The sequence below is a fragment of the Parambassis ranga genome, chromosome 13 (genome assembly GCF_900634625.1).
Source record: "Parambassis ranga chromosome 13, fParRan2.1, whole genome shotgun sequence".
In the NCBI taxonomy this organism is placed as follows: Eukaryota; Metazoa; Chordata; class Actinopteri; family Ambassidae; genus Parambassis; species Parambassis ranga.
In genome coordinates, this window is record NC_041033.1 from 23,804,795 (window position 1) to 23,830,685 (window position 25,891).

At 52.1% G+C, this 25,891-nt stretch overlaps 3 protein-coding genes across 3 annotated transcripts in view; 1 reads left to right on the forward strand and 2 right to left on the reverse strand.

Annotated features, from left to right (window-relative positions):
* Positions 1–9,457: 9,457 nt before the first annotated feature.
* On the forward strand, positions 9,458–11,543 carry LOC114445185 (geminin coiled-coil domain-containing protein 1-like). Its single transcript, XM_028420143.1, has 4 exons — positions 9,458–9,536; positions 10,276–10,361; positions 10,500–10,616; positions 10,752–11,543. Exons 1-4 carry the CDS (start codon positions 9,458–9,460, stop codon positions 11,541–11,543), a joined length of 1,074 nt encoding a protein of 357 aa, XP_028275944.1.
* Positions 11,544–19,923: 8,380 nt separating this feature from the next.
* On the reverse strand, positions 19,924–21,027 carry LOC114444917 (uncharacterized). The gene is made up of 2 exons (XM_028419815.1): positions 20,952–21,027; positions 19,924–20,856 (listed from the first exon to the last, which is right to left on the reverse strand). Exons 1-2 carry the CDS (start codon positions 21,019–21,021, stop codon positions 20,045–20,047), a joined length of 882 nt encoding a protein of 293 aa, XP_028275616.1. The 5' UTR covers positions 21,022–21,027; the 3' UTR covers positions 19,924–20,044.
* Positions 21,028–21,378: 351 nt separating this feature from the next.
* Positions 21,379–25,891, reverse strand: part of LOC114444899 (interleukin-1 receptor accessory protein-like) — a 16,624-nt gene continuing 12,111 nt past the window's right edge. Inside the window, exons 8-12 of the mRNA XM_028419789.1 lie at positions 25,701–25,836; positions 25,027–25,175; positions 24,804–24,947; positions 23,059–23,202; positions 21,379–22,549 (exon numbers count right to left, since the gene is read on the reverse strand). Coding sequence (XP_028275590.1) covers positions 22,110–22,549; positions 23,059–23,202; positions 24,804–24,947; positions 25,027–25,175; positions 25,701–25,836 — 1,013 coding nt within the window. The 3' untranslated portion in view covers positions 21,379–22,109. The remainder of the gene's footprint in view (positions 22,550–23,058; positions 23,203–24,803; positions 24,948–25,026; positions 25,176–25,700; positions 25,837–25,891) is intronic.

The following is a 25,891-nucleotide window of genomic DNA, read 5'->3' on the forward strand; positions in this document are numbered from 1 at the left end:
TGTGTGTGTGTGTGTGTGTGTGTCCTGCTGTGACACAGAGCAGAGAGTAAAGTAAAACACCAGATCAATCAATAAACATCTAAGAATCTAACCTGGAAGCATAAATACAATATCTGAACACATACAAATACGTGGTTCATGCACATGAAGCAGCATCAGTGTAAAGCAGCTCTGCTGCTCTGAAAGCATCAACAGCTATGATTCTACATGTTTGTGGGTTGAACAGTTCTTATCTTCTATCACACAGCAGGGACCTGGTCTGTGGAGTGGAGCCTCTGCTCCACCAGGGAGCAGCAGGAAGTAGAAGCTGAGCTGATGTAAACACAGCAGCCGCCACGACGAGCCTCACCGCACAGAGCTGCACGTCTGTCAGCACCGAACCGGCCGGTCCAGCTGGACGGAGGCGTCCAGAACTCTGTCTCTGAGCCACGTCTCTGTGAGGACAAAGACGCAGCGGGCTCTGAACTCCCACCGCCGAGTCCGGACAGGAGACATTTATTCAGGGAGGAGACATCAGAGTGCAGGACGGAGCGGCCGGCCGAGCACGGAGCCTCCTCTTCCTCACACGGAGCCTCCTCTTCCTCACACAGAGCCTCCTCTTCCTCACACGGAGACATCAGCAGCGTGGAGGACTAGAAGCCTGGTCCCTGATCCAGCAGACCATCACACAGGCTGCTGCTGGAGGCTTCTGGACCAGAGACACCTCTGAGTCCACCTCTCTGGATGGACTGACACTGGTGTACAGTCTGCAGCTAGCTGGTTAGCATGCTAGCTTCAATAGACGTCTGTCTGACTGCTTCACGTTCTGTCGTTCCTTAACCCTTTCCTCACATCGTTACTCCCTCCGATGCTTTGTGATGACGTGCATCATCCACGCTGCTCTCCCTGAACACACACCGGGACACCAGGAGCTGTTTTGGGGACATTAGCCGCTGTGTTAAATCAAGCCGTATTAGCTCTAATATGGAAGTAATGAAAAGTTGTGCGCTCAGATTTGGAGATTTGGAGGCGTTTGTTTGCTGGATTCCTGTTGGGATTAAACCAGATTAGTTTGTGGAGTGGAGGGAACCTGCAGAGGAGGGAGCGGCCCGCCGAGCTCCGTCCACGGCTCCAAGAGCACCAGGAAAGCCAGGACCTGTTTCTGACTGCAGAAGGCTCCGGGTGTTCGGTCACATGCTTAAACATTGATCGTCTTTCCGTCATGTTTCAGTCGTGATAATAATCCTTTGGTTCCTTAAAACATCATCTCTGTTTCTACTCAACACGTTTAAATGTTGGAGGCTTCAGGCTCGGACCACTGGGTGTGGCGGTGGAACCGTCAGGAGGCTTCTCAGTGCTCCTGCAGCGCTGCTTCTCTGGTCAGGGTTTCACTGTCGATAACCAGCTGTTTTACTCCACAGTTTCCACTGAAGGCAGCCATGTTGCTGCTCGTCACTCAGTCGGTGGCGTCGACGGTCTGCAGTGGGTTTGACATTCATAGTGAACAGCAGCCATTTGTCATTTACTCTTGAATTAAAATGGCTGCTTCAGATGTTTGTGCTAAGCTAAAGTCTTGACTCCATCCCTGCTAAATGAGTCTAAACCAGCACAACAATAAAACTCAGCACTCAGAGGTGAAGTGTGCTCAGACCAAACAGGTTCATGTTTGGAGACACGTGCAGCGAAGAGCTCCCCGAGTTCATCGATCTGTTGAAGTGTGCGATGTGTGAATGAATGAACGGCACACACTCACAATAAGAGCATCACATTACAGGAATGCAGCACAATGCATCCCACTGACATGTAATTACAACACACAGAGCGCCGGCTAACGCGCCGCAGCAGGAAATATCAGCTGACCAGGAAGAAACACACACACACTGACCTCTCCTGAGTGTCCTGTGGGCCAATGAGAGGGCTGCACGCCGGTGATGTCAGCGGGCGTGTTGGCGTATTGTTGCAGGAACAGAGCGAGGCATGCTGCCCGGCAACACCCGACTCCTCTCCACTGTTGGAGCAGTTAATAACCCGTCATTAGCTGTCAATCATTTCCAGCATAAGCTCATTACTTTAGCTGCAGCGGTCGCTAAATGTAACAACCGAGGAAAAAAGACACGACTGCCAGAGACGGAGCGGAGCTGTCAGGTTTAACCATTCACACACCTACGCCAGTTTATGTTTTTACATTGTTAAATAACAAAGAGTCATTTTACCACCAGTGCAGATTAACCCCTTCAGAGCTCTGGACTGAACCTTGGCATAGACGATGGTGTCGTCAGCATAACATCTCCCTCAGTGTGTCTGTAGTCTGAACATGTAAATAATGTTCAGCATCACTCACTCCTGCTCGCTGTGGATCCTTCAGACCTGCTCACTCAGACTTCTCTGAGTTCCTGAATTAACTGGAACTGCAGTTCCTCCAGTGTCCCCTAGAGGCTAGCTCTAAACATGAGTCCATCTCCACAGACCTCTATGTTAAAGTGAAAAGACGTTTACAGCCTGATACAACGACCTGAGTCTGACTATAAGACTAAACTTTGCATAACCATGGGCGGGGCAGCTTTGAGTGACAGGTGCTGACTCACGTCTCAAGCTTCCTGCTTCCACTTCAGCTCCGCCCGTTTGTCTGTATGTGGAGTTTAGGTGGACTCAACACGGCCCTCCAGAACCCTGTGGGTGACATCAGGGAAGTCAGTTAGTGTTAGCTTAGCAGACACCACGGCTCCTCTGGAAGGAGGAGGGCTCAACAGAAGGCTTCTTCATATTATTACTATTATTACTTTGAGGTCACTACCCAGAATGCACTGCAATGCACCAGTGTTAATTTTGTTGACGAATCATTTTCGTCATAGTTTTCGTTAACAACCTTTTTTTGCTGATAAAAATGAGACGATAACTAAATAAAAAAACGCACGGTGCCAAAAACGAAGACGAAATGTACTGACACTTTCGTCAACGAATAAAAACGAGAATTATTGATGGAGACGAGATCCAATCAGAGCAAATGTTGTTTGTGGAAGGGAGGGACGAATCAGGAGACGGCGGCAGAGAGCCAATCAGAAGTGATCTCTCTGCGTAAGGACGTTACCCGCGATGCTGGAAGAAGGCGTCCTCATGCATGGTAACACAACACAGGAGAAGAACAGACACACGGACACGTTTGATGTCAAACAAACAAGACGGTTCAAACCGTGCGGAGCGACTATCAGCGGTAAAAACACAACAAACCTGAAGCGACGTTTGCAGACGAGTCATCTTAACTTCCGCTCAAAGATACACGTGACAAAATCTATAAATGAAGACAGCGCTGATGGTTTTACAGCATGTGACCTGTTTCTGAGTCACTGAAGTGTTTTGCTGTAGTTATGGAGGATTCATGAAGAAGGTCATGACTGAACAATGTATTCAGGGAGAGCAGCTCACTGTTCACTGTTCTTTTGTGAAAAGGTCATAGCAATTAAATAAAGAGGTTGTTTCAAATAACACAAGTTATTCAGAAATTGCGTGTTTTTTTCAGACAAATATCAGTTACTGTAAAGTTAGTGCGTCTGTCGTTCCTCCGCCTGCAGGCTGAAGGTGTTTGTGGCTCCTGCAGCCTGTAAACATTAACCTGAAGTTATCCTCCATTCTGTGACATCACAAACTACATCACTGCAACTCCAACTCAACCCCCGTAGATCATCTGCATACATTTCCCAGCATGCTCTCTGCTGCATCCAGGTTAAACCACCTTGTCTGTTTAATAAAAAATAGAAAAGACATCCTGCTCAGACATCTGGCTCTGTTGCCATGGTAACCACAGATAAACAACCACAGAGCAGCAGCTGGTTGGTCCACCTCAGTCCGGGATCAGAACCCCGGGCGAGCCAGGTTAGAGGCCTGGAGGTGTTCCTCCCTCTCTCCCAGGGCTTTAATTGGTCCTGAGCTCTCAGCAGGGCACCATTGTGTAAGTAAAAGAAGCTTAGCAGCACGAGTCTGACACACACACACACACACACACTCTGAGACTGAGAGTTAAAGCAGGCTGGTGTGTGTTAGGCAGTATTACATGTCCATGTTTGTGTTTTGAGGGGGGTAGTTAATGAGTGTGTGTGTGTGTGTGTGTTCAGTTACCGCCTCTGAAGAAGTCAGGTGTTCCTGGTGTCTTTAATGCATCTCTACAGGAGAAACACATCAAGATTAACCAGGCAGTCACAAACACACACAGACACACACAGAGACACACACACACACACAGACACACACACACACACACACACACACACACACAGACACACACACTCACACACAGACACACACACAGACACAGACACACACAGAGACACACACAGACACACACACACACACAGACACACACACACACAGACACACACACACACCAGCAGACTCCCTGATCCACAGAACAACCTGATGGTGGTGATGGTTCCTGTGGGTTGATGTTAGGACATTCCACTGTTCACCTGTGGTCTGTGTGTGTGTCTGTGTGTGTGTGTGTCTGTCATGTGGTCAGGTGTTCCTGCTCGTGGTTATTTCGATGCTTCCTGTCTGACTTCCTGCCGGGCGCTCTGAGATGCGGTTGCCGGGCTCAGGCCGGTGCGGCTGCAGCGGCAGATTGAAGTCAGATGAAGCTGAGGTGGGCGTGGCTGACGGGGCGGGCGTCCAGGAGAGAACAGGCTGCTGGCAGTCAGGCAGCCGCCGCTGTTGTCCAACAAATCCTGCTGCCCAGCCCACCGTCATTAGGATCCCAGCAGGGAGGATCAGCAAGGGGGGGTGGGGTTGGAAGGGGGCAGGATTTAGCATCTGGCCCACTGAACCTGAGTTAGACCACCAGGTAGCCCACCTGTAGCCCTCTGCCTCTACACCGCCCTACTGAGGGGTAATTAGCTGCTAACTGCTGCCAGGGCCCGAGGCCGTTTGTTTAACTGGCTGTTACTTACTGGAGTCAACCGACAGACTGCTTTGTTAGAGCAGCTCACACACACAGACACACACAGACACAGAGACACACAGAGACACACACACAGACACAGAGACACAGACACACACAGACACAGAGACACACAGAGACACACACACAGACACAGAGACACACACACACAGACACACAGACACACACAGACACAGAGACACACAGAGACACACACACAGACACAGAGACACACACACACAGACACACAGACACACACACACACAGACACACACACAGAGACACACACACAGACACACACACACACAGACACACACACAGACACACACACCCACACAGAGACACACACACAGACACACAGAGACACACACACAGACACACACACAGACACACACAGAGACACACAGAGACACACACACACAGAGACACACACACAGACACACACACACACAGACACACACACAGACACACACACCCACACAGAGACACACACAGAGAGACACAGAGACACACACACACACAGAGACACAGACACAGACACACACAGAGACACACACACACTGAGACACACACACACACACACACACACACACAGAGACACACACTGAGACACACACACACACAGAGACACACACACACACAGACACACACACACAGAGACACACACACAGACACAGACACACACACAGACACACACACAGACACACACAGACACACACACCCACACAGAGACACACACACAGAGACACACACACAGACACACAGAGACACACACACAGACACACACAGAGACACACACACACAGACACACACACCCACACAGAGACACACACACAGAGACACAGAGACACACACACACAGACACACAGAGACACAGACACAGACACACACTGAGACACACACACACACACATACAGTCACACAGACACACACACACACAGTGACACAGACACACACACACACAGTCACACCTACAGAGACACACACAGACACACACACAGACACACAGACACACACACAGACACAGACACACACACACAGACACACACACAGAGACACCTACAGAGACACACACACAGACACACACACAGAGACACACACAGAGACACACACACAGACAGACACACACACAGACACACATACAGACACACACACAGCCAGGCACACACACAGACACAGACACACACACAGACACACACAGAGACACACACAGAGACACACACACAGACACACACACAGAGACACACACACACACAGACACACACACAGAGACACACACACACACACACAGACGGACACACACACAGACACACACACACACAGACACACACTGAGACACAGACACACACACAGACACACACAGAGACACACACTGAGACAGACACACACACAGAGACACACACACACACTGATGACTCTGCCGTTCAGTTGCATAGATCAGCTGCTGGTCTCTGGTGCAGGCCTCAGGTTGGCTCGGTGTGCCCGGCTCAGAGGCTCAGAGGCTCAGAGGCTCCTCGGCCGTCTCTCCTGTTCACTCTTTCAGGGAATGGAAGCAGCTGGCTGAAGCCTGCAGAGGGGCAGTAATCCTCCGACCTGCCGCCTGCCTGCCAGTCGGACGCTGACGAGCCGCGGCCGCCCCGAGGCTTCGTCTAATTGGACGAGGGCGTCCTAAACTATCAGCTACAAATGAGAGCTCAGCGTGAAGCCGGCCGACAGCAGACACTTCAAAGAGCGGCGAGAGGATGACCGGCTGCCCGACACTCCCACACACACCCCCTGTCTGCCAAACACCTCGCTGCAGCATGCCTAATCCACCTCTGACCTGAACCTGGGACTTTAAGGGGAACAGGCTGGAGGTGCAGAGCTGCTGTGGAGTCTCTGTCTGCAGCGTCCACACATGGACAGAGGAGTGCTGGACAGACTTCATGCTCCACACATCTCAGTCTGTCCCTCAGGGTCCACACCACGTCCTGACACACACACTCCGCCCGTGGCTGCTGTGTTCACTGCTACTATTTGATGAGGCGCAGGTCCTGCTGCGGAGCTGATTAACCCCGCCCCTTCCTCTGCACGACCACTTGAGCAGCCACAAAGGCTAATGAGAAAAGTCACATGTAATGGCCGGTCAGCTTCCCTGCAGGGCGGACCGTCAGGAGGACGGACAGATTTGTCTCTCAGCTGGAGGGCGAAGAGACGTCTGCTGCCTGACGCTCATTAGACCCACAGGCACGAAACCTAGAGGGGTCAGAGGTCATGTGACCCTGTTTACATGTTGTTGTTTTTTAACAGTTTACTTCATGTGAGCATCAACAGAACACCTCTCCTCCTTAACCCTCTCATCATCTGCTCTCCTTTCGCCTCCTCCTTTCCTCTGGTATCTCCTCCCTCCTGTTCCCTAGTCTCCTCCTTCCTTGTTCCCTTTCTCTTCTTTCTCCTGCTCCTCTGGCTGCTCTTCATCCTCCTCCTCCTCCTCGTCAGTTAATGTGTCACCTTGTCGGTATGTCAGTTTGTGAATTAGATTCCTAATTGTTGCTATAGTTTAACCGACCTGCTGTCAGATTACAGGTTAACTCAGCAGAGAGGTGTGTGTGTGTGTGTGTGTGTGTGTGTGTGTGCGCGTGTGTGTGTGTAGTGACACAACAATAAATCTCAGCTTTAATGAGCCGATATCATTAGAAATGTGTTTCCTTCCTGCAGCCAAAGCTGCAGCGGTTTTTATGATTTAAATAAAACATTATGTTTATAAAGGACAGAGCTAGGACGGAGCGGCCAGTCGAGCACGGAGCCTCCTCCAGCACTGCCCCATCTAGTGGTTCACAGAGGTATTACACAGCTAGCTGCCACTGACGGTAAAAAATATGGACGAAGCTTCCGTGATGTCACCCGTTTGTTTCTGACGATCTGACGCTCTGACTGTAACCATGTTGGCAGCGTCACGCCGTGGGTGGAGCTGAGGGGGGCGGGTGCACACTGTGATACGGAAACCGCCTGTCACTCAAAGTGACATGCGTAATTTTAAGTGAGTGCAGTCGAGACCAGAAGAAAACTCATCCATGAGACCTGAATGGTGTTTGGTTCCAGGCTGAGAACATGCTGGACGTTTAACATGGAGGTCTACAGGGACTCCAGAGGCTCCAATATGAACCAGACTGCTGTACTGGGTCCCAGTCTGAGCCCCGCTGGTACTTCTGGAGACTGGAGATGAGGTCACAGCTGTGGCAGGTCTGGCATGTTTTACAGTGTTACATCAGGTCCGTCATCACTTCATATTTCCCGATTTTTATGAATCTGATCTTTGTTTTTTTTTTTATCCCGCACGCGCGACACAGCGTCCTGGCAGCTGATTGGTCCGTCCCTCCCTCCCTCCCTCTCTGTCACACACACACCTGTCTGTCAGTGTGTGACAGAGCGTCAGTCCGCCTCGGTCTCTCTCTGCCTCCGTCAGGATTTATTGGACCCGCTTCATCCTTTGCAGACTCTCCACGCGCAGCCCGGTGCCACACGCGCGGCATCCCAGCGACCAGCAGCAGCGTGCCCGCGCGGCTCTCATCCTCAGCGAGCGTCCACAGGTATGGCCGTCAGAGCTGATGACGTGCACGCAGACAGGCTGAGCGCAGCCAGCTCCGCAACAGGTGGAGCGGAGCGCGCGGTCACCGAGGTCCTGATGCACGTGCCGTCTGATCAATACCTCAACATGGCAGACGGAGCCTGTAGAACCATGGTGTCTGTATGTTTAACATCGGCTCAGCTTTCTGTGCTGCTCCAGAAGTATGTGGACACTCTGCTGGTCTGAACGTGAGACAAAATATTAAAGGTGCATTCTGCCTATTTTATGTTAAAGTTCTACTGCAGACTGACAGGGACCGGACAGGGACAGGGACTGAGGTGTGGACAGCTGGACATATTTTCCACAGCAACCAGATGATCACAGGGTTTCACTCTCATATTTCATGTCTGAGAGAAACTGGTGAAGTGGTCCTTAATTCCACTCAGTGACAGTTTAGACAAAGATCCTGAAACTCTGTCATCTTATTTCTGTATAAAAACAGAAAACCTTCAGAGCAGCAGCTGCTCTCTGCTGAAGAGATGCTGAAGAGATGGAGGCGGCTAACCTGAGCTAACCCTGAAGTAAAGTAACATTTAATGCTAATTGAATTTCATGTGATTTATTTAAAGTCTAAGTGATTGTTCTTTCTGAAGTTCATGTCTCTGCCTGTAGAGGGCAGCACACAGTTATGAATCTATTCACGGCAGAGCTCAGGTGTCCACATACTTTTGGCCGTGTAGTGTAGCAGCTGCCTCAGTAAAATGCGAGAGTGTGTTGATCATCACCATATCAACACACAGCCAGCTGGCAGCGCTCACACACACACACACACAGTCCTCACAAAGGTAGACTTAGAACTACACACACTCCCTCCCTCTCGTCATTGACCTCTCTCTGTGTCTCTCTGCTGGGATTCCCTCCCTCCTCCTCCTCCTCCTCCTCCTCTTCTTCATCACCTCCTGCTCCAGGACTTGGCCCTTGGCCCTGACACTGTTGACGTTTCCATGGAAACCCTGGCCTCCCTTTGGGCCCGTGACCCCGGTGATCTCAGAGAGAAGCGGCACGAGCTGTCGCCTGCGTGGGGTAAGTCCAGCTACACACCGACCAATAAGCTTCAATCAGGAGTTCATTAGTGATCAGAAAACAGCCAATCAGAGCGCAGCACCGCGGCGTGCTCCCCCTCAGAGGAATGCTTCTACTTTTCTCCAAATGCCACGTTCAGCAGAGTGTGACTCTGAGCGGCGGCGCCTCATTCATCAAACAGCAGAGCTTCTCTCTGCGGCTGCAACATGCAGAACAGCTGCTATTAAGATTCATCTCTTCATTTTCTGCGTGTCGTCCCGCTCAGAGGGTTCAATCTGTCAGGCTCATCCTCACAGGCCGCACCAGGTCCATGTGGAGACAGTCAGACCGCCCTGTCCCACAGGGGGCGCTCTGCAGACAGCCCAGAATAAAAGGAGCCAGAAGACGTAAAGCTCCAACAGCAGATAAAGTTCCATTTTTAGATTTCTGATCTTTTCTAATCAATAAAAGTCCGGTGACATCACCACAGCATCCTCCGCTCTGATTGGACACATCAGCAGCAGCAGCAGAGCCCCTATAGAGACATATATGTGAGGACTCCATGGAGGGAGGACCTCCTGTCCCCATCAGTCCTGATCTGAACTGACCAATCAGCAGCCGTTAGCACTCCCATTCATAAAGCATGACCTCACAGCGCCCTCTAGGTGAACTGCAGGAAGTGGTCAGTCTGACTCTGCTGCCTCCTCACTGCTTCTGTTGTTGACACATTTTCACAGTAACGTTCCTGACTGTGTTTTAGAGTCTGCGTGTGTTTTTAATGGCTCGCCCCCTGCTGGTCTGATGTGGACGGAGCAGCTCTCGCCTCAGCTCCAGAGAAACAAACAGGTACCAACGTCCACACAACATCATGACAGCAGTTCTTCTTCTGTGGTTATTATTCTGGGTATAAATGTACCTGCAGACGGCCTGCAGTCCTTCAGCATTGCGGTCTGTCCAACAGTGTTGTCTTTTCTGTGCGTCCAGCTGCAGGACACTCTGCTGCAGAGGGAGGAGGAGCTGGCCCGCCTGCAGGAGGAGAACAACAAACTCAGAGAGTTCCTCAACTCCTCGTTCGTCAGGAGCCTGGAGGAGAAGGCGAAGGTCTGCTTCATCCACACAACACCATTTACACCACAACACAAAGGAACACAACAAGCAGCACTCATCAGTGTTAGGACAGGGTTTCTGAGCGTCCTGTGTCCCGTCCGTCTCATCCTGTCTCTTCCTCCCTCTCAGAAACTCGGCGCTGATGGAAGGCGGCGGCTGAAGAGGGACCTGACGCTCCTCCATCACGGCGAGTCCTTCCCAGTCAGTAAGAGAGTCTGCAGAAACCTCACTGCCGAGTTCTGCTCCGAGTCCTCCGACTCGTCTGCCTGCTCCGAGCCCAACCTGGACCTGTGGGTGCTGAGGACGCTGGGTCTGAAGGACCGGGACACCATCGATACATCTGACCAATCAGAGTACAGCGCTTTAGTCTATGACATCACCTCGTCACCCGAAGGCCCCCTCGCCTCCTCTCTCAGCCCCCCACTCGCCACGTCCACGCCAACCTCTGTCCACGGATACTGCCAGACACAGGAGTCCGACTGTCCTGCCAGGTCAGCTGATGACTGTGGACCGTCTCCAGGTGATGTCACTGCCACAACGAGACTTTATCCTGACACCGCCATCAGGACCTTCAACCAATCAGCTCCCTTCTTGTCAAACTGCACCTCCAGTCTTTTCCAAACTCCAGTATACTGGTCTTCATTACACGACAACCAGACGTCCTTACAGGACAACCAGATCTCCCCTGTGTCCACTTCTAGTCCTGTCTCAAATCTGCCATGGACGCCTGTCAGCGGTTGTAGCCCAACGAGTCCTGCCATGCCACAAACACCGCGCAACCGCACAGACGTGGCGTTCAGCATGTCCCTCAACCCGTCCAGCACCGTCAAGACCCACAGCTTCCCTCAGGGACAGGCCTTCGTCCGCAGGGACACAGAGGGCCGCTGGAACTTCACCTGGATGCCCAGACAGGGACCATGACGTCAGGAATGTAAGTCTAAGGCAAACCTAGAACTGAACCTTCAGTGAGACCAGAGTCCATCACCCCCGTCCAGCATTCTGTGGACTGAAGGTCCAAACTGGGACCACTGTGGACACTCTGAGTGTTATGTAGGAGAATGACATTAAAATCAACAGAGCTGCCTGAAACTGCCGCAGAGTGACTTCCTGTCCACACACAGAGGACATTTAGTGATGCAGCATCAGCAGTAAGGAGCGCTGTGAGGTCACTAATGTGCAATACAGTCCCACTTTTTAACTATTACACCCCACATCACACCTGACTCAAGCTGACATCACTAACATCAGCTCAGCCAGCAGCCACTGCCTGGAGGACGGCCGCCTCAGAGCAAAGCTAAAGTCGCAGCTGCGCTCTGATTGGCTGCTGAGTTCAGTGTAGTTTGAATGTTTTTTTATGTCACTGCCGCTGAAGTTAAACTGTGTTTCCATGCCAACAGCAAAAAGTTTCAGCTACAAACTAAATAGGACTTATATCTTAGCATGCTAACTGCTAGCATGTTAGCCTCGTAGCCGGCTGAACACAAAGCACTTGAATGTACTGACTGTGCCACAACGTCCAACTTCACTGACAGACAACATGGACTCATCACACGAGAGGAACTCCAGATGTTATAAAGAAAAGGAAAAAACAACAAAGACGGCAGCAATAAAACACTCCACCTGCTCAGATCAGGAACCCAGCTGCCACGAGGAGCCTGCAGGTCTCTGCTGCCAGCCTGTGCCTCCATGTCAACATGATGTTTTTATATGTGGTTTATGAAAGTCTGTGGATTCAATGTTTACACATGAATAAATCTGCCTGTTTCTAAGTGATCAGCGTGTGTGGTAATCATCATTCACATCACTAGTGTCAGATGAGATTAAATGAAATGACAGGTCAGAGCTGCGTCACTGACAGTTTGTAGTTTATCCTCACTGTAATGCCTCTGACCAGGAACCGGCTCAGTGCATTCTGGGAGTCGGAGTTTGTCTCTGGTTCTGCAGAGTTTTCCGCTCCACCGGTGTAAAGTCTGCAGGGATTTGATCATACAGAGGATCACCGAACATAATGAAATTCATCCTCAGAGGATCATGAATGTCACCACAGTGTCAGGAGGACATGTGTCCCTCTGTCAAGTCCAGATCTTCAGGAACCCACTGAAGCAGGCGTCCACATACTTCTGCTGCTGCAGCTCAGTTTAAAGTTTCAGTTCCTGGTTTCAGACGGCCGCCTCCATCTTCAGCTCAGTTACCAGTCGAACCAGTCTGACCTTCCTCCTCCTCCTCCTCCTCCTCCTCCTCCTTCTTCACGGGAACAAAAGCAGGTCAGCAGCTCCCTGGAGACGACCCCCCCCCCCGCCTCCACACATCCTTCTCCACCCTGATCCGCCCCCTGCAGGTAACGATGGTGGGTTTTACTTTCTCCCTGGGGCTTCTCAACATGGGGCGCCGGCCCTGCCCCAGGTCCCCTGAGAGTGATCCGGGGCCGAGGGAAAGTTGTGAGCGAGCCGTGTCCGTGGCGGGCAGAGCGAGTGGTCTATCTCTAATGACAAGGTAAGACGGGCTGCAGATGTCCGACAGATTGGAGGCTGTTTCAGGGCTGTAGGCACCCAGGCTCTGGCAGGACTGTGAAAGGAGCGCCGCTCTGGATCACAGGCTCTGAGGGCCGGCCGTGGATAGGGATCATTAAGGAGGCCGGCCGCCTGAAACTCAATCCGCCCCGGCTGATTAGGGGAACGGCCTCGCCGCCACGTTCTCGCAGAGCCTGACAGCTTGGCTCACCTCAGATTCGGTGCAGCTAATGAGTGGACACATTTCACACAGGTGAGCCGGCTTCAGAGTCTCAACTTGTTTCAGCTTCTCATGCAGTTTCCTGACAGGCTCCTAGCTCAGGTTTCAGATGGCAGCTCCGCTGGCTGCTGAGGCACGTTCAAGATCACTGCCACCTGTCCTGCTGCTCACAGCTGCACTAATGATGCAGCTTCCTAAAGTCAGGGCAAACCGGTCGGAACACACTGGGTCTGCAGTCTGAGCCAACAAATCACAGCAGGAAACCAGAATCAGCACCTCACAGTCGTTTCCTGTCACCACATCTATATGTAGAGGAGACTGCACACACACAGGTGCACCATGGGAGACTTTATTTGGGTCATCAAACCGCCACAGCTTTTCCACAGCCTGCAGCAATGCTAAGCTAGCTGCTACATGTCTAAGTAACATCCACATGAACAGCAGGAGCCAAAGTGTCCCAGCAGGACATCACACCGAGCAGCACACTGCCTCCATCCTGGTTCCATGTGTCCTCCAGGTCAGAGACGCAGCCGGACGTCCACGAAGTCAGAGAACCCCGTCAGGCAAGGCCGCCTTCTTCAGGCGCTCCGTGCTGCAGGTCTGATGAGTCCACTGTACTGCAGCACAGACCAGAGAGACGCTGCTGAGACACAGATGAGGAACTAATGTTCACCGTGACTTCATCTGCAGCAAACGACTCTCAGAGACTGGATGAGGAGCTCAGTCACCAGGGACGGCTCGGTGTAGAGATGCTGATCCACATTGAGAAGAGCCAGCTGAGGTGTTTCAGGCATGTTCCACCAAGAGGAGGCGCCCAGGACCAACCCAGCACAGACCCAGCACAGACCCAGGACCAACCCAGCACAGACCCAGGACCGACCCAGCACAGACCTAGCACAGACCCAGCACAGACCCAGGACCGACCCAGGACAGACCCAGGACCGACCCAGCACAGACCCAGGACCGACCCAGCACAGACCTAGCACAGACCCAGCACAGACCCAGGACCGACCCAGCACAGACCTAGCACAGACCCAGCACAGACCCAGGACCGACCCAGGACAGACCCAGCACAGATCCAGGACCGACCCAGCACAGACCCAGCACAGACCCAGGAAAGACCCAGCACAGACCCAGCACAGACCCAGGACCGACCCAGCAAAGACCCAGCACAGACCCAGCACAGACCCAGGACCGACCCAGCACAGGCCTAGCACAGACCCAGCACAGACCCAGGACCAACCCAGGACAGACCCAGCACAGACCCAGCACAGACCCAGGACAGACCCAGCACAGACCCAGCACAGACCCAGGACCGACCCAGGAAAGACCCAGCACAGACCCAGCACAGACCCAGGACCGACCCAGCAAAGACCCAGCACAGACCCAGCACAGACCCAGCACAGACCCAGGACCGACCCAGCACAGACCCAGCACAGACCCAGGACAGACCCAGCACAGACCCAGGACCGACCCAGCACAGACCCAGGAAAGACCCAGCACAGACCCAGCACAGACCCAGGACCGACCCAGCACAGACCCAGCACAGACCCAGCACAGACCCAGGACCGACCCAGGACCGACCCAGCACAGACCCAGGACAGACCCAGAGATTATATCTGCTGCTGCTTAAACATGGAGGTCTGTGGGACTCACTCCTCAGGATGTTTCCATCCTTCTGTCAGAGGTGCCGTTAGCAGAGCTGTCTGTGTGTGATGAGTCCCGGGCAGGTTCTGAACGGCCTCCCTCTGTGATCTTTAAAGGTAACGATCGAATGCTCTCCGCCTCCACGCACTCCTCTGTGTGTGCGTGTAAACAGTATTGATCGGTCATTAACCATAATTAGCTGATTGATGAGGGAGCTTCACGGTCAGGAATGCAAACATTTACTCACACACACACAGGTACACACTGGCCGAGGCCCGCGGTGCCTTGGCACTAATTGGTTTTGGGTAATGTGTCATGTATAAGTGTGTGGACCCCGCTGACCTTCGACCTCAGCGTGAAGCGAGCAGTCAGGGAGAAAACCTGCAGCAGGGGGGCGGGGCTGGTGGAGGAGACAGTGAATGTCTCCTTAAAGAACGATGAGGACGCGCTGCTGACGCTCAGCAGAGCTCGGCCGACCGTCGGCTGACATGAGCTACGTGCTGCGTTACCTCCGATAAAAACAAACTTTAACAGAACTGAGCTCAGACTGACACTCTCAGCTCTGGCTGGTGAGGCTGCATGAATGTGTGTGAGACAAGAGAGCGGTGGTGAGCCTGTTAGTGTCGGGTTGTTAGCAGCAGGATTCAAATGTACGGTATGAAGCAAAACAGACAGATGCTGACAGAGATATAAAGCCAGCATGGGTGTGTGTGTGTTTCACTCAGTTTAATGGTTAATAAATCTTTATGGTGTTCTCTGTGAAGATGAGTAACTACATACCAACACACTGTCTGCTGCTCAACAATTAACCACACACACACACACACACACAGGTACAGTGTGTGTTTCTGCTGCTTGTGTTTCATTCAATAAAAGTTTGATTTATCAATAAAGCAGCAGTTTGTGGTCACATGACTTCCTGCGGCTCTTCAGAGTGAAATCACAAGTTAATCAGAAAGAACGGAGGCGAGGAGCTCTGCGTGCAGCGGGATCAAATAACGGCGGTCGCGTGTTCTAAGCGTGTGTGGAATGTAAATCGACCAACGGGAACGACCTTTGGCACTGCAGGGAACACACACACACACAATGTGTGCACTGGCACGACGCCACGAACACACTCACTCATCTATAAACACACAAACATAATGTGGTGCTGGCACTGAGCCTCAGCACACACAGACACACACACACACACACTGTAATTAATAACCAGTTGAACCAGTCCACTCACAGATTACTGTTAAATCTGATACTCACTCCAGGCCCCGCCCACATCTCACTTTATCACCATGTGTGAAGGCCGGACCCCTCCCAGGGGCCCCACGACAGGAATGGCCCCCAAATCAGTGCAGAAAGTCTGCCTCCCTCTGCTGGCAGTCAAAGAAATTACACAAAGACTGCTGAGCTTAATATTTGAATAATGAGGTAAACTACAAGTAAAAATAAAATATATTTCTAAAGGTTCAGGAAGAGAAGTAAAGAGTTAAAATGCTTCATCACAGTCTCACTGCTGAGGATCAGTGTTTGTGCCAACAGCTTGGAGGTTAGCATAGCTTAGCATCAGCTAGCCTGGCCTTGGCTCAGATAGGTAAGCATTGGTTGAATCAGACGTGGAGTGTGTGAGTCACAGTGAGCGTCCAGCAGGTGGCGCTCTGCAGCCCCTCACGGCTCAGTGGGCTGGCGTCTGTTACTGAGACAGCAGCTGTAATAAATCATGGTTCTGGAGGGAGAGGGCGATCCGACCCGGGACGCCGGCTCTCGTATGCAGATCATCTGAGGCTGCCAGAGGAAACTTTTAATGGATGAGCTGTGGCGGCGTCCCGCTGGCAGCCCGGCGGCGTTGAGCTAATGACGGATGGTGGGAGAGAATCTGGCCGAGCGGCGGCTCACATTAATAAACGCTGATGAGCCTGTTTTTCTAAAAACTGTTTCTGCTTCCAAAGACGGAGACAGAGACAGGTGGAGGAGGAGCCAGGAGGACACGGACGTCCAACGGCGCTCATAAAGACGCACAAAGAGACACAACTACAGGTCATGAATTAGACTCATGACAGAGGACAGGCGTCTGGTTTGTCTCTTGCAGGACTAAATATGAAACACAGGGACTGACCGGGTCACATGACCCGGAGGCTCTGTGTACTCAACATATTCAATAACAGCACAATGAGCCGGTATTGATCTCACACACAGTGCTTTAATCAACTCTGCCTCTTTCTTATTGATTCTCTCTCTCTCACTCGCACAGACACACACACACACACTCACACAGACACACACACACACACAGACACTCACACAGACACACACACAGACACACACACACACACACACACACACACACAGACACTCACACAGACACACACACAGACACACAGACACTCACACAGACACACAGACACTCACACAGACACACACACAGACACACACACACACAGACACACACACACTCACACAGACACTCACACAGACACACACACAGACACACACACTCACACAGACACACACACACAGACACTCACACAGACACTCACACAGACACACACACACACACTCACACAGACACACACACACACACACAGACACTCACACAGACACACACACAGACACACACACACACACACACACACACACTCACACACACACACACAGACACACACAGACACACACAGACACACACACAGACACACACACTCACACACACACACAGACACACACACAGACACTCACACACGCACACACACACACACACACTCACACAGACACACACACACAGACTCACACACAGACACACAGACAGACACACACACACAGACTCACACACAGACACACACACAGACACACATACACAGACTCACACACAGACACACACACACAGACACACACTCTCACACACAGACACACACACTCTCACACACAGACACACACACAGACACACACACTCTCACACACAGACACACACACTCTCACACACAGACACACACACACACACACAGACACACACACACACAGACACACACAGACACACACTCACACAGACACACTCACGCACAGATGATGGATGGTGTTCTGGATAATCACAGTTTATGTTTAGAGCTCAGCGTTTTTTTTTAACTTTTATTTTCAGAAATAAATTTAAGTCTGTGATAAATCTGCCACTGGCCGGCATGTGACAGACAACCACACACAGCAGGGGGCGCTGCAGCACACACAGGTCCCACCTGACTGCTGAGGTGAGGCTGTTTCCTGTGTGTGTGCGGAGCCGAGGAGGACGTGGAGCGTGCCGGTCAGCGAGCGGAGGATTAGCTTCAGCTCTGAAACCTGAGCCCACCCAGAGGAAACGTCTGGTTTCTGTTGGAGGAACTGGATCTGAGTGATTAACAGCTTTAATCACACAATGGTCCCTCCAAACAAAGATGGCCGCCGGCGCCAGACTGAAGGCCTCAAACGCAGAGCTTCCTGCTCCATTCCTCATCATGGCTGCAGCAGCCAGTGGAGGATGGTTAACAACACACTGTGTGTGTGTGTGTGTGTGTGTCAGTGTGTGTCATTGTGTGTGTGTGTGTTCATCAATACTTCACATCATTGATCATTTACACACCAGTCATAAAGCAGTGCAATCACCCCAACCACAGCCTGCTCTGCCTGCCCCCCCCCCCAATTTATAGAGTGAAGGATTATGGGAACGAGACCACGGCGACTCTGTGGCTGTGTCTGAAATCACTCCCTGGTCCTACATGTGGTCCTACATAGAGCCTCCTTCATGTTGTAGCTTCTGTCTGAATTCTTAGTGATTCTCAGTGTATCCCACAATGCATCTTGAAAGCGATATGTCCCATCATGCATTGCACAGACCGGCTAAAAGAACAGGAACAGAAGTCACCTGTCTTATAAATACAGTGACGGTTTAGAGCGGCTGTGTTTGATTATTCCTGTTTTAATAATAACCTCCACATGAGGGAGGAGGAGGGAGGTCAGCTGACGTCTCCTCCTTCACTGAAGGAATCTGCAGAAGGATGAAGGAGGAGGAGTCAACTGACAGGGAGGAAGTCACATGACAGCAGAGGCGCCAACATTCCAACAGCTGAGCCTCAGGACGTGCTGTGAGGCCTCAGCCTCTGCACCGCTGCTCCCACCAAAGCTCAGACACTGATCAGCCCCAGAGTATCAATGATCTGAGCTCCATTAACGTCCTGTGAGTGCTGCAGCGGTCAGACACTGCCCCCTGCTGGAGCAGCAGCAGCTTCCTCTGAGCTCACAGGCAGAGCGGGAGGCGGAACTCAGCGCGCAGACACTTCCTGCAGCAGCAGCAGCAGCAGCTCATTCACATAAACGCCTCGAACCTGAACTTTATGCAAATGAGCAGCACGCCCGAACCTCACCATGCAGCCAAACCGCCCCGCGCGGCGGGAAAAGCCAGAAGCAGACGGACACGTTCTTACCTGAGCGGCGCTCCCGGATTCAAACAGAGGAACCGCTCCACGAGGAACACGGAAATGACGTCACGGGCCGTCCACGAAAACTATATTTAAAATAATATATTTCGGTCCATTGCTTGGTGAGTTGTAGCCAGGGTTCGGTTCATTTTTATTAATGTTGTTAAATGCTGCATTTTAGAAAATATTTTTTGATTAGATTTTTTTTATCAATCACCCAGTGGGAGGGGCTTCAGTGACTTATGCTGTTTTGTATTTTAGAGAAAATGTATAATTTGTATAATAAATGATCTGTGACACCTCAGGATGAGACTGCATGTATTAAACTCCCAGGTCACTGAGCAGCGGTGCAGGTAGAGCAGAGTTCTAAACACGTCTTTATTATCAGATGTTTAAAAAATCCGCTGGCATGCACAAACACGAGCAATCAATCAACTGAGAGTCACACAGAAAATAAGGCCTTTAGTTAACCTTGTAGCTCGTAGCTTCATGCTAGCTCCTGCTCCACAGAGGATGAACCCTCCAGGATGTCTGTGGCTGTCATGACCACTGTGTCCTCCAGGGGGCTGTGAATGATCAGCTTTATCTTAGTGCACCTGAATGCAGCATCACCTAAAGGCTGAGCTGAGGTCTTTTGAAAGGGGCGGGGTTAGTCTTAAGGGGCGGGGTTAGTGGAATCTTAACCGCAAGCTCCTCCACTCTTGTTGGTGACGTCACTCCTTCCACAGTCACCTGACCTGCCTGCTGACCCGTGTGGAGGGCGGGGTCAGTGTTGGGGGCGGGGTCAGAGTTATGGGTGGAGTCAGGCTCTGGCTGAACCTCCGTCTCCGCTGTGAGCTCCACCCCTCTGTCCTCCACCTGGCCCACGAACCCAGCGCACCCTCTGCAGCTCTGGCCGTGTGGCGGCCCCTCCTCCCTGCATGTGACCTGGCTCTTAATGCTGCCCCGCCCTCTGGCCACGCCCCTCCGGTCTCTGTGGATCTGATTAGCTGAGGTCCGCCTGTTTCTGCGGCTCTGATTGGCTCTGTCATTCTGGATGCGTTGCGCCCTCTGCAGGGCCAGAGCGGCGAGGTCGGAGTGAGATGATGTGCTGTCGATCAGCCGCCTGCCCAGCGCCAGCGGGCGCACAGGGAGCGCCAGCCGCAGCCTCAGCCAGAAGCGAGAGCGCCGTGGCCCGGACCGGCTTCCTCGCCATGTGATGGAGCTGACAGTGGCCTGGCGGAGCTGAGCGACCTCCACGTATGGCAGTTTGCTGACAGAGCGGAACACCACCGCCACGATAGAGGCCCGGCAGCCATGTTGGAGGTACAGACCCAGGCGACACTCCAGGAGGCTGAAACTCTTCTCTACCAGGAAGTCGGGACTGAGGACGAACAGGAGGCGGCGGCTGCGCTGCATCGAGAGCAGGATGGCGTCTGACAGGTCTGACAGGGGACACAGAGACAGGAAGTGAAAACACAACACATAAAACACAGAGTGCAGATGAGACCCTGCATCCTCTCAGTGATGTGGGTTAGACCTGGAAGGTTGTGAAGGATCCGCCTGATGCGTCCTTTGTTAACAGGAAAGAGGAAAGTGGACCGCCTCATCCTGCCGTCAACACCATCAGTCGACAAACGCGTCCTCTGAAGGACGCAGAGGATTTTCCTCCTCACAGTGACCTTCGACCTCACTCATCCAGGAAGTCCACAGGGACTTCACTTACATCCACAGGTGCAGATCAGTTAGTCTCCTCCTCCTGCTTAACATGGAGGACTGTAAGGTCTGGAGCCTCAAGTGGACACTGGTGGAACTGCAGCTAACCAGACCTGTCACCCAGACAAGTGGTTTGTTTAAAGACTGTGTGTACGTTCTGTCATATGTGAAGTGTGTGTGTGTGTGTGTGTGTGTGTGTGTGTGTGCAGATGAAAGACATGATGAGCGGTGAAATGAAAAATGACTCAACATGAAATGAAAAGACGTTTATTCTCCCAACGTGACAAAGTGCAGGATGCATTAAAAGTGTTAAAGAGCACAGGTTGATAAGAAAGCAGCTGTGATTGGCTGATGAGGCGCTGGATGGATTCAAAATGAAAACAACAAACAGGAAATGCAGAAAAAACATTAAATATCAGGGGGCTGAGGCATGCTAACATTAGCTCTGAGGGTTCCAGCCTAATGATGGGTCTTAGTGTACGACAGTGAAATTAATTGACAGGTGTATGAACGCGCTGTGACAAACTGAAGAGTGCTAATGCACAGAGCATCCTTTAGAAACAGCCTGTAAAACGGGCGGTTAGTGTGCAGCTGACAGTGAGCCCTCACAATGATGCTACAATGCAGAGTAAAGTAATCTGAGTATTTGTTATCTGAGCACCTGCTGGACCTGCAACCTCTAGGAATGTTAGCTTGATGCTAAAACACTGTTTGTGCTAACCTTAGGGCTAGCTGAAGGAAAAGTCCCTGCTGACCACTCAGACATTCTGACAGAGGATAATACTGGAGGAGCCCTGAGCCTACAGCGCCACCATGAGGTCAGACTGGAAGGTGTCAGCTGCACAGACTGTATCAGTGACCTGCTGGCAGCTTGTGGGTTGTCGTACGATAAAATAAATCTGGACCTTCTGAATGCTTCTCATGCTGACAGGTGGGACTGATGAAGGTCCCGTACAGTTCAGTTGTGCGTGTCTGTCCTGTCCTACGTTGTGGAGTTGAAGACCATCTGCGGGTCTTTGGCGGTGTGGCTGATGAGGCCTGTTTGGGAGTTGGTGCTGTTCTGACTGTACAGCCTCATCAGAGCCCCGTCCTTGCTGTTGCTGTCATGGCTCATCCGCCTCACCGGTAGCTCCACCCGCAGCCTCTTCCAGAAGCGGGACGTCAGTTCTTTGGACTTGTCCCCCTGCCACCGGACCATCGCAAGAGCCAAGCGGGCCCTCCGCAGCTCCCTGACCCAGCCCTGCCGCTGCACAGGCTTATACTGGACCAGGATCACCCGCAGGTGCCCGTCCAGCGCCATGCCGTCAATGCCGGCCTTCAGTTCCAGCAGGGCCTGGGAGCCCTGAGAGGCGTACCCGGGGCTGACGACCACCAGGAGGCGCCGGCTGCGGGCCACAAAACTCAGAGTCTCATCTGTGATGGCTGCAGGGAGACAGCAGGGTTAACACCGTGTGTGTGTGTGTGTGTGTGTGTCTCAGCTTCACAACAAGCAGGACAAACAGCAGAAAATAAGGTATCATAGCTGGTGAAGATGAAGCTGAAGAATACTTGAAGGAGGAGGAGGAGGAGGAGGAAGAGGAGGAGGAAGAGGAAACACAGGAGAGAGGAGGAGTAGGAGGAGGAAGAAGAGGAAACACAGGAGAGAGGAGGAGGAGGAGGAGGAGGAGGAGGAAGAGGAGGAGGAGGAAGAGGAAGAGGAGGAGGAGGAAGAGGAAACACAGGAGAGAGGAGGAGGAGGAGGAAGAGGAAGAGGACCTTCAGCAGAAGTTGTGTAGCAGCATCAGTGCGACAGGAGGAGGAGCTGCAGGAGCTGTCGATGTAGATGAAGGTGTAGACGGAGCGGCAGTGGTAGGAAGGGCAGCAGGAGTATGCAGTGTTACCGTGTGTGTGTGTGCGTGTGTGTCTGTGTGTGTCTGTGTGTGTGTACTCACTCCCTCCAGGCAGACTGTCTCTGTCAAAGATGCACACTGAGTATCCGAGCTCGTTCTCCAGAACTCTGCGCAGCGTGGACAGAACAAACTGCTCGTCCTCGCTGTTCCTCGCATACGAAATGTACACATCGTACTCCTTATCATCTGAAGGGACACACAGGGACACACACACAGGGACACACACAGGGACACACACAGGGACACACACACACAGGGACACACACAAGGACACACACACACAGGGACACACAGGGACACACACACACACACACACACAGGGACACACAGGGACACACAGTGACACACACAGGGACACACAGGGACACACAGTGACACACACAGGGACACACAGTGACACACACAGGGACACACGGGGACACACAGGGACACACACAGTGACACACACAGTGACACACACAGGGACACACAGTGAAACACACACAGGGACACACACAGGGACACACAGGGACACACACAGTGACACACACAGGGACACACAGTGACACACAGGGACACACACAGGGACACACAGTGACACACAGTGACACACACAGGGACACACACAGGGACACACAGTGACACACAGTGACACACAGGGACACACACAGGGACACACAGTGACACACAGTGACACACACAGGGACACACAGTGACACACAGTGACACACACAGGGACACACAGTGACACACACAGGGACACACACACAGGGACACACACAGGGACACACACAGACACACACAGACACACACAGGGACACACACAGACACACACAGGGACATAGTCATGATTACACAGAGCACAGGAAGTCATCAGGTCTAATCTGATCTAAAAACCTTCAGTTCTATGAAAGATGAGCTGATGGTGCGTTCAAGGAAACTCCAACATCTGATAATCAATAAAAAAGTCCCCATTTTCTTAGAATGATTTTTGATTATAAAATACTTCACGTACACAACATGTTATGTATAATGTAATGTATGCATGTGCACTAGAAGATGAGCACTGTGTGGAGCCTGATTTAAAACAACATGTTCATTACATGAAGCTGTAACAGCACAGCGCTGGAATACCCTGACATGCCATGAACATGTGTCTGATCTGTATCTGCTGCGTCTGCACAGACTCTGGGTGCAGACGTCATAACAAGCGCCAGCTTCCTGCGGCGTTCGTTTCCTGTGTGCGTCACACTCAGCGCTCCGGTTAATGGTTAATAAAATGTGGACAGACACAGACACGGTCCTCTGAACACCTCAGCCAGCCAGGAAAGGAAGTGATGTCACAGATGTAACCCTGTTACCCCAGGGGGCGCTCCGTCCAATAGAACGGCTCGGTCTGTACCCAACAAAACAAACATGGAGCCGAGGGGGTGAAGGTGTTAGCATTTAGCCTAGCACATCAGAGCCGTCCAATCAGGTGGAGACCTGAGTCATGTGACAGCTGAGAGACTCCAGCTCCTTCACTAATGTGGTCCGGACCAACAGAACAGACGTCTGAGGGTCCTTAAACACAACAGGAAGGACACGTTTCAGCTGGTCCTTTCAGAGTAAAAGCTTTGCTGTAAACTGTTCCAGGTCGATTGTGTTTAATAATCTAAATGTGCAGAGACCCATACCGGGACAGATTTACTGCACAGCGACGCTGCAGCCGCCTGCCAAGCCTGCTCTGAGCTTCATCACTTCCTGTTTTATTTACTGCCCCACAGAGAGCAGCTGCGAGGGGGCGGGGTTAAACTGGGGCGGCTCACCTGTGTGCCGCTCGTCCGTGCCGAACCAGGACCGGTAGAGCAGCAGCAGCTCCAGCCAGAAGACGTGATACACCACGAAGAGCAGCAGCATGAGCAGCAGGGTCACACCGAGGCCGCAGCCCAGCTCCACGGACGGCAGCGACACTGAGGCCACACAGACACACCGCAGCTCAACAACGCTGCCACAAACGCACAAACCACCTGAGCGACAGCGGCTCCTCACCCTCCACCTCCAGCTGAGCGCGCCGGGTCTCGAAGCCTCTGACGTTCCTCACAGAGCAGTTAAACTCTCTGCTCAGGTCCTCCGACTGGAAGTCCTGGATCACCAGCTGGTTCTCAAAGGTCTGGTCCCCGTAGTCGTACTTCAGCCGCCTGCAGCCAGACACACAAACAGAACCATCACACTTTCACATCGCTTCAGTCTGTCTGTAAACCCCCAAACAAAGAGTTCACTCCAGGTCTCAGTGAAACACAAAGTCCTGTCCCCCTCAGCAGCCAGCAGGACGCCATGATGGAGTCACATGACCAGTTATTGTGGACACACACACAGACACACACAGAGACACACACAGACACACACACACACACACAGACACACACACACACACACACACACACACACACACACACACACTCACACACACACACACACACACACACACACACACAGACACACACAGACACACACACTCACACACACACACACAGACACACACACAGACACACACAGAGCACACACTCACACACACACACAGACACACACACACACACAGACACACACACAGACACACACACAGACACACACAGACACACACACAGAGCACACACTCACACACTCACACAGACACACACACACACAGGCACACACTCTGTGCTGCGGCCCCCGTCCTTCTTCACCTGGTGCTTTGGTTGAATCGCTGGTGGTCTTTTAGTTTGTCCAGCGTCTTCCCGTCAACAGTCCACCACATGTCCCATGAAGAGTTGGACAGGATGACAGGAAACAGACCCGTGCAGTTCAGACGCACGTCCGTGTCTGACAGGACAGAAAGACACAGGAAGTGATTGATAAAGTCAGATCTGATGAATCA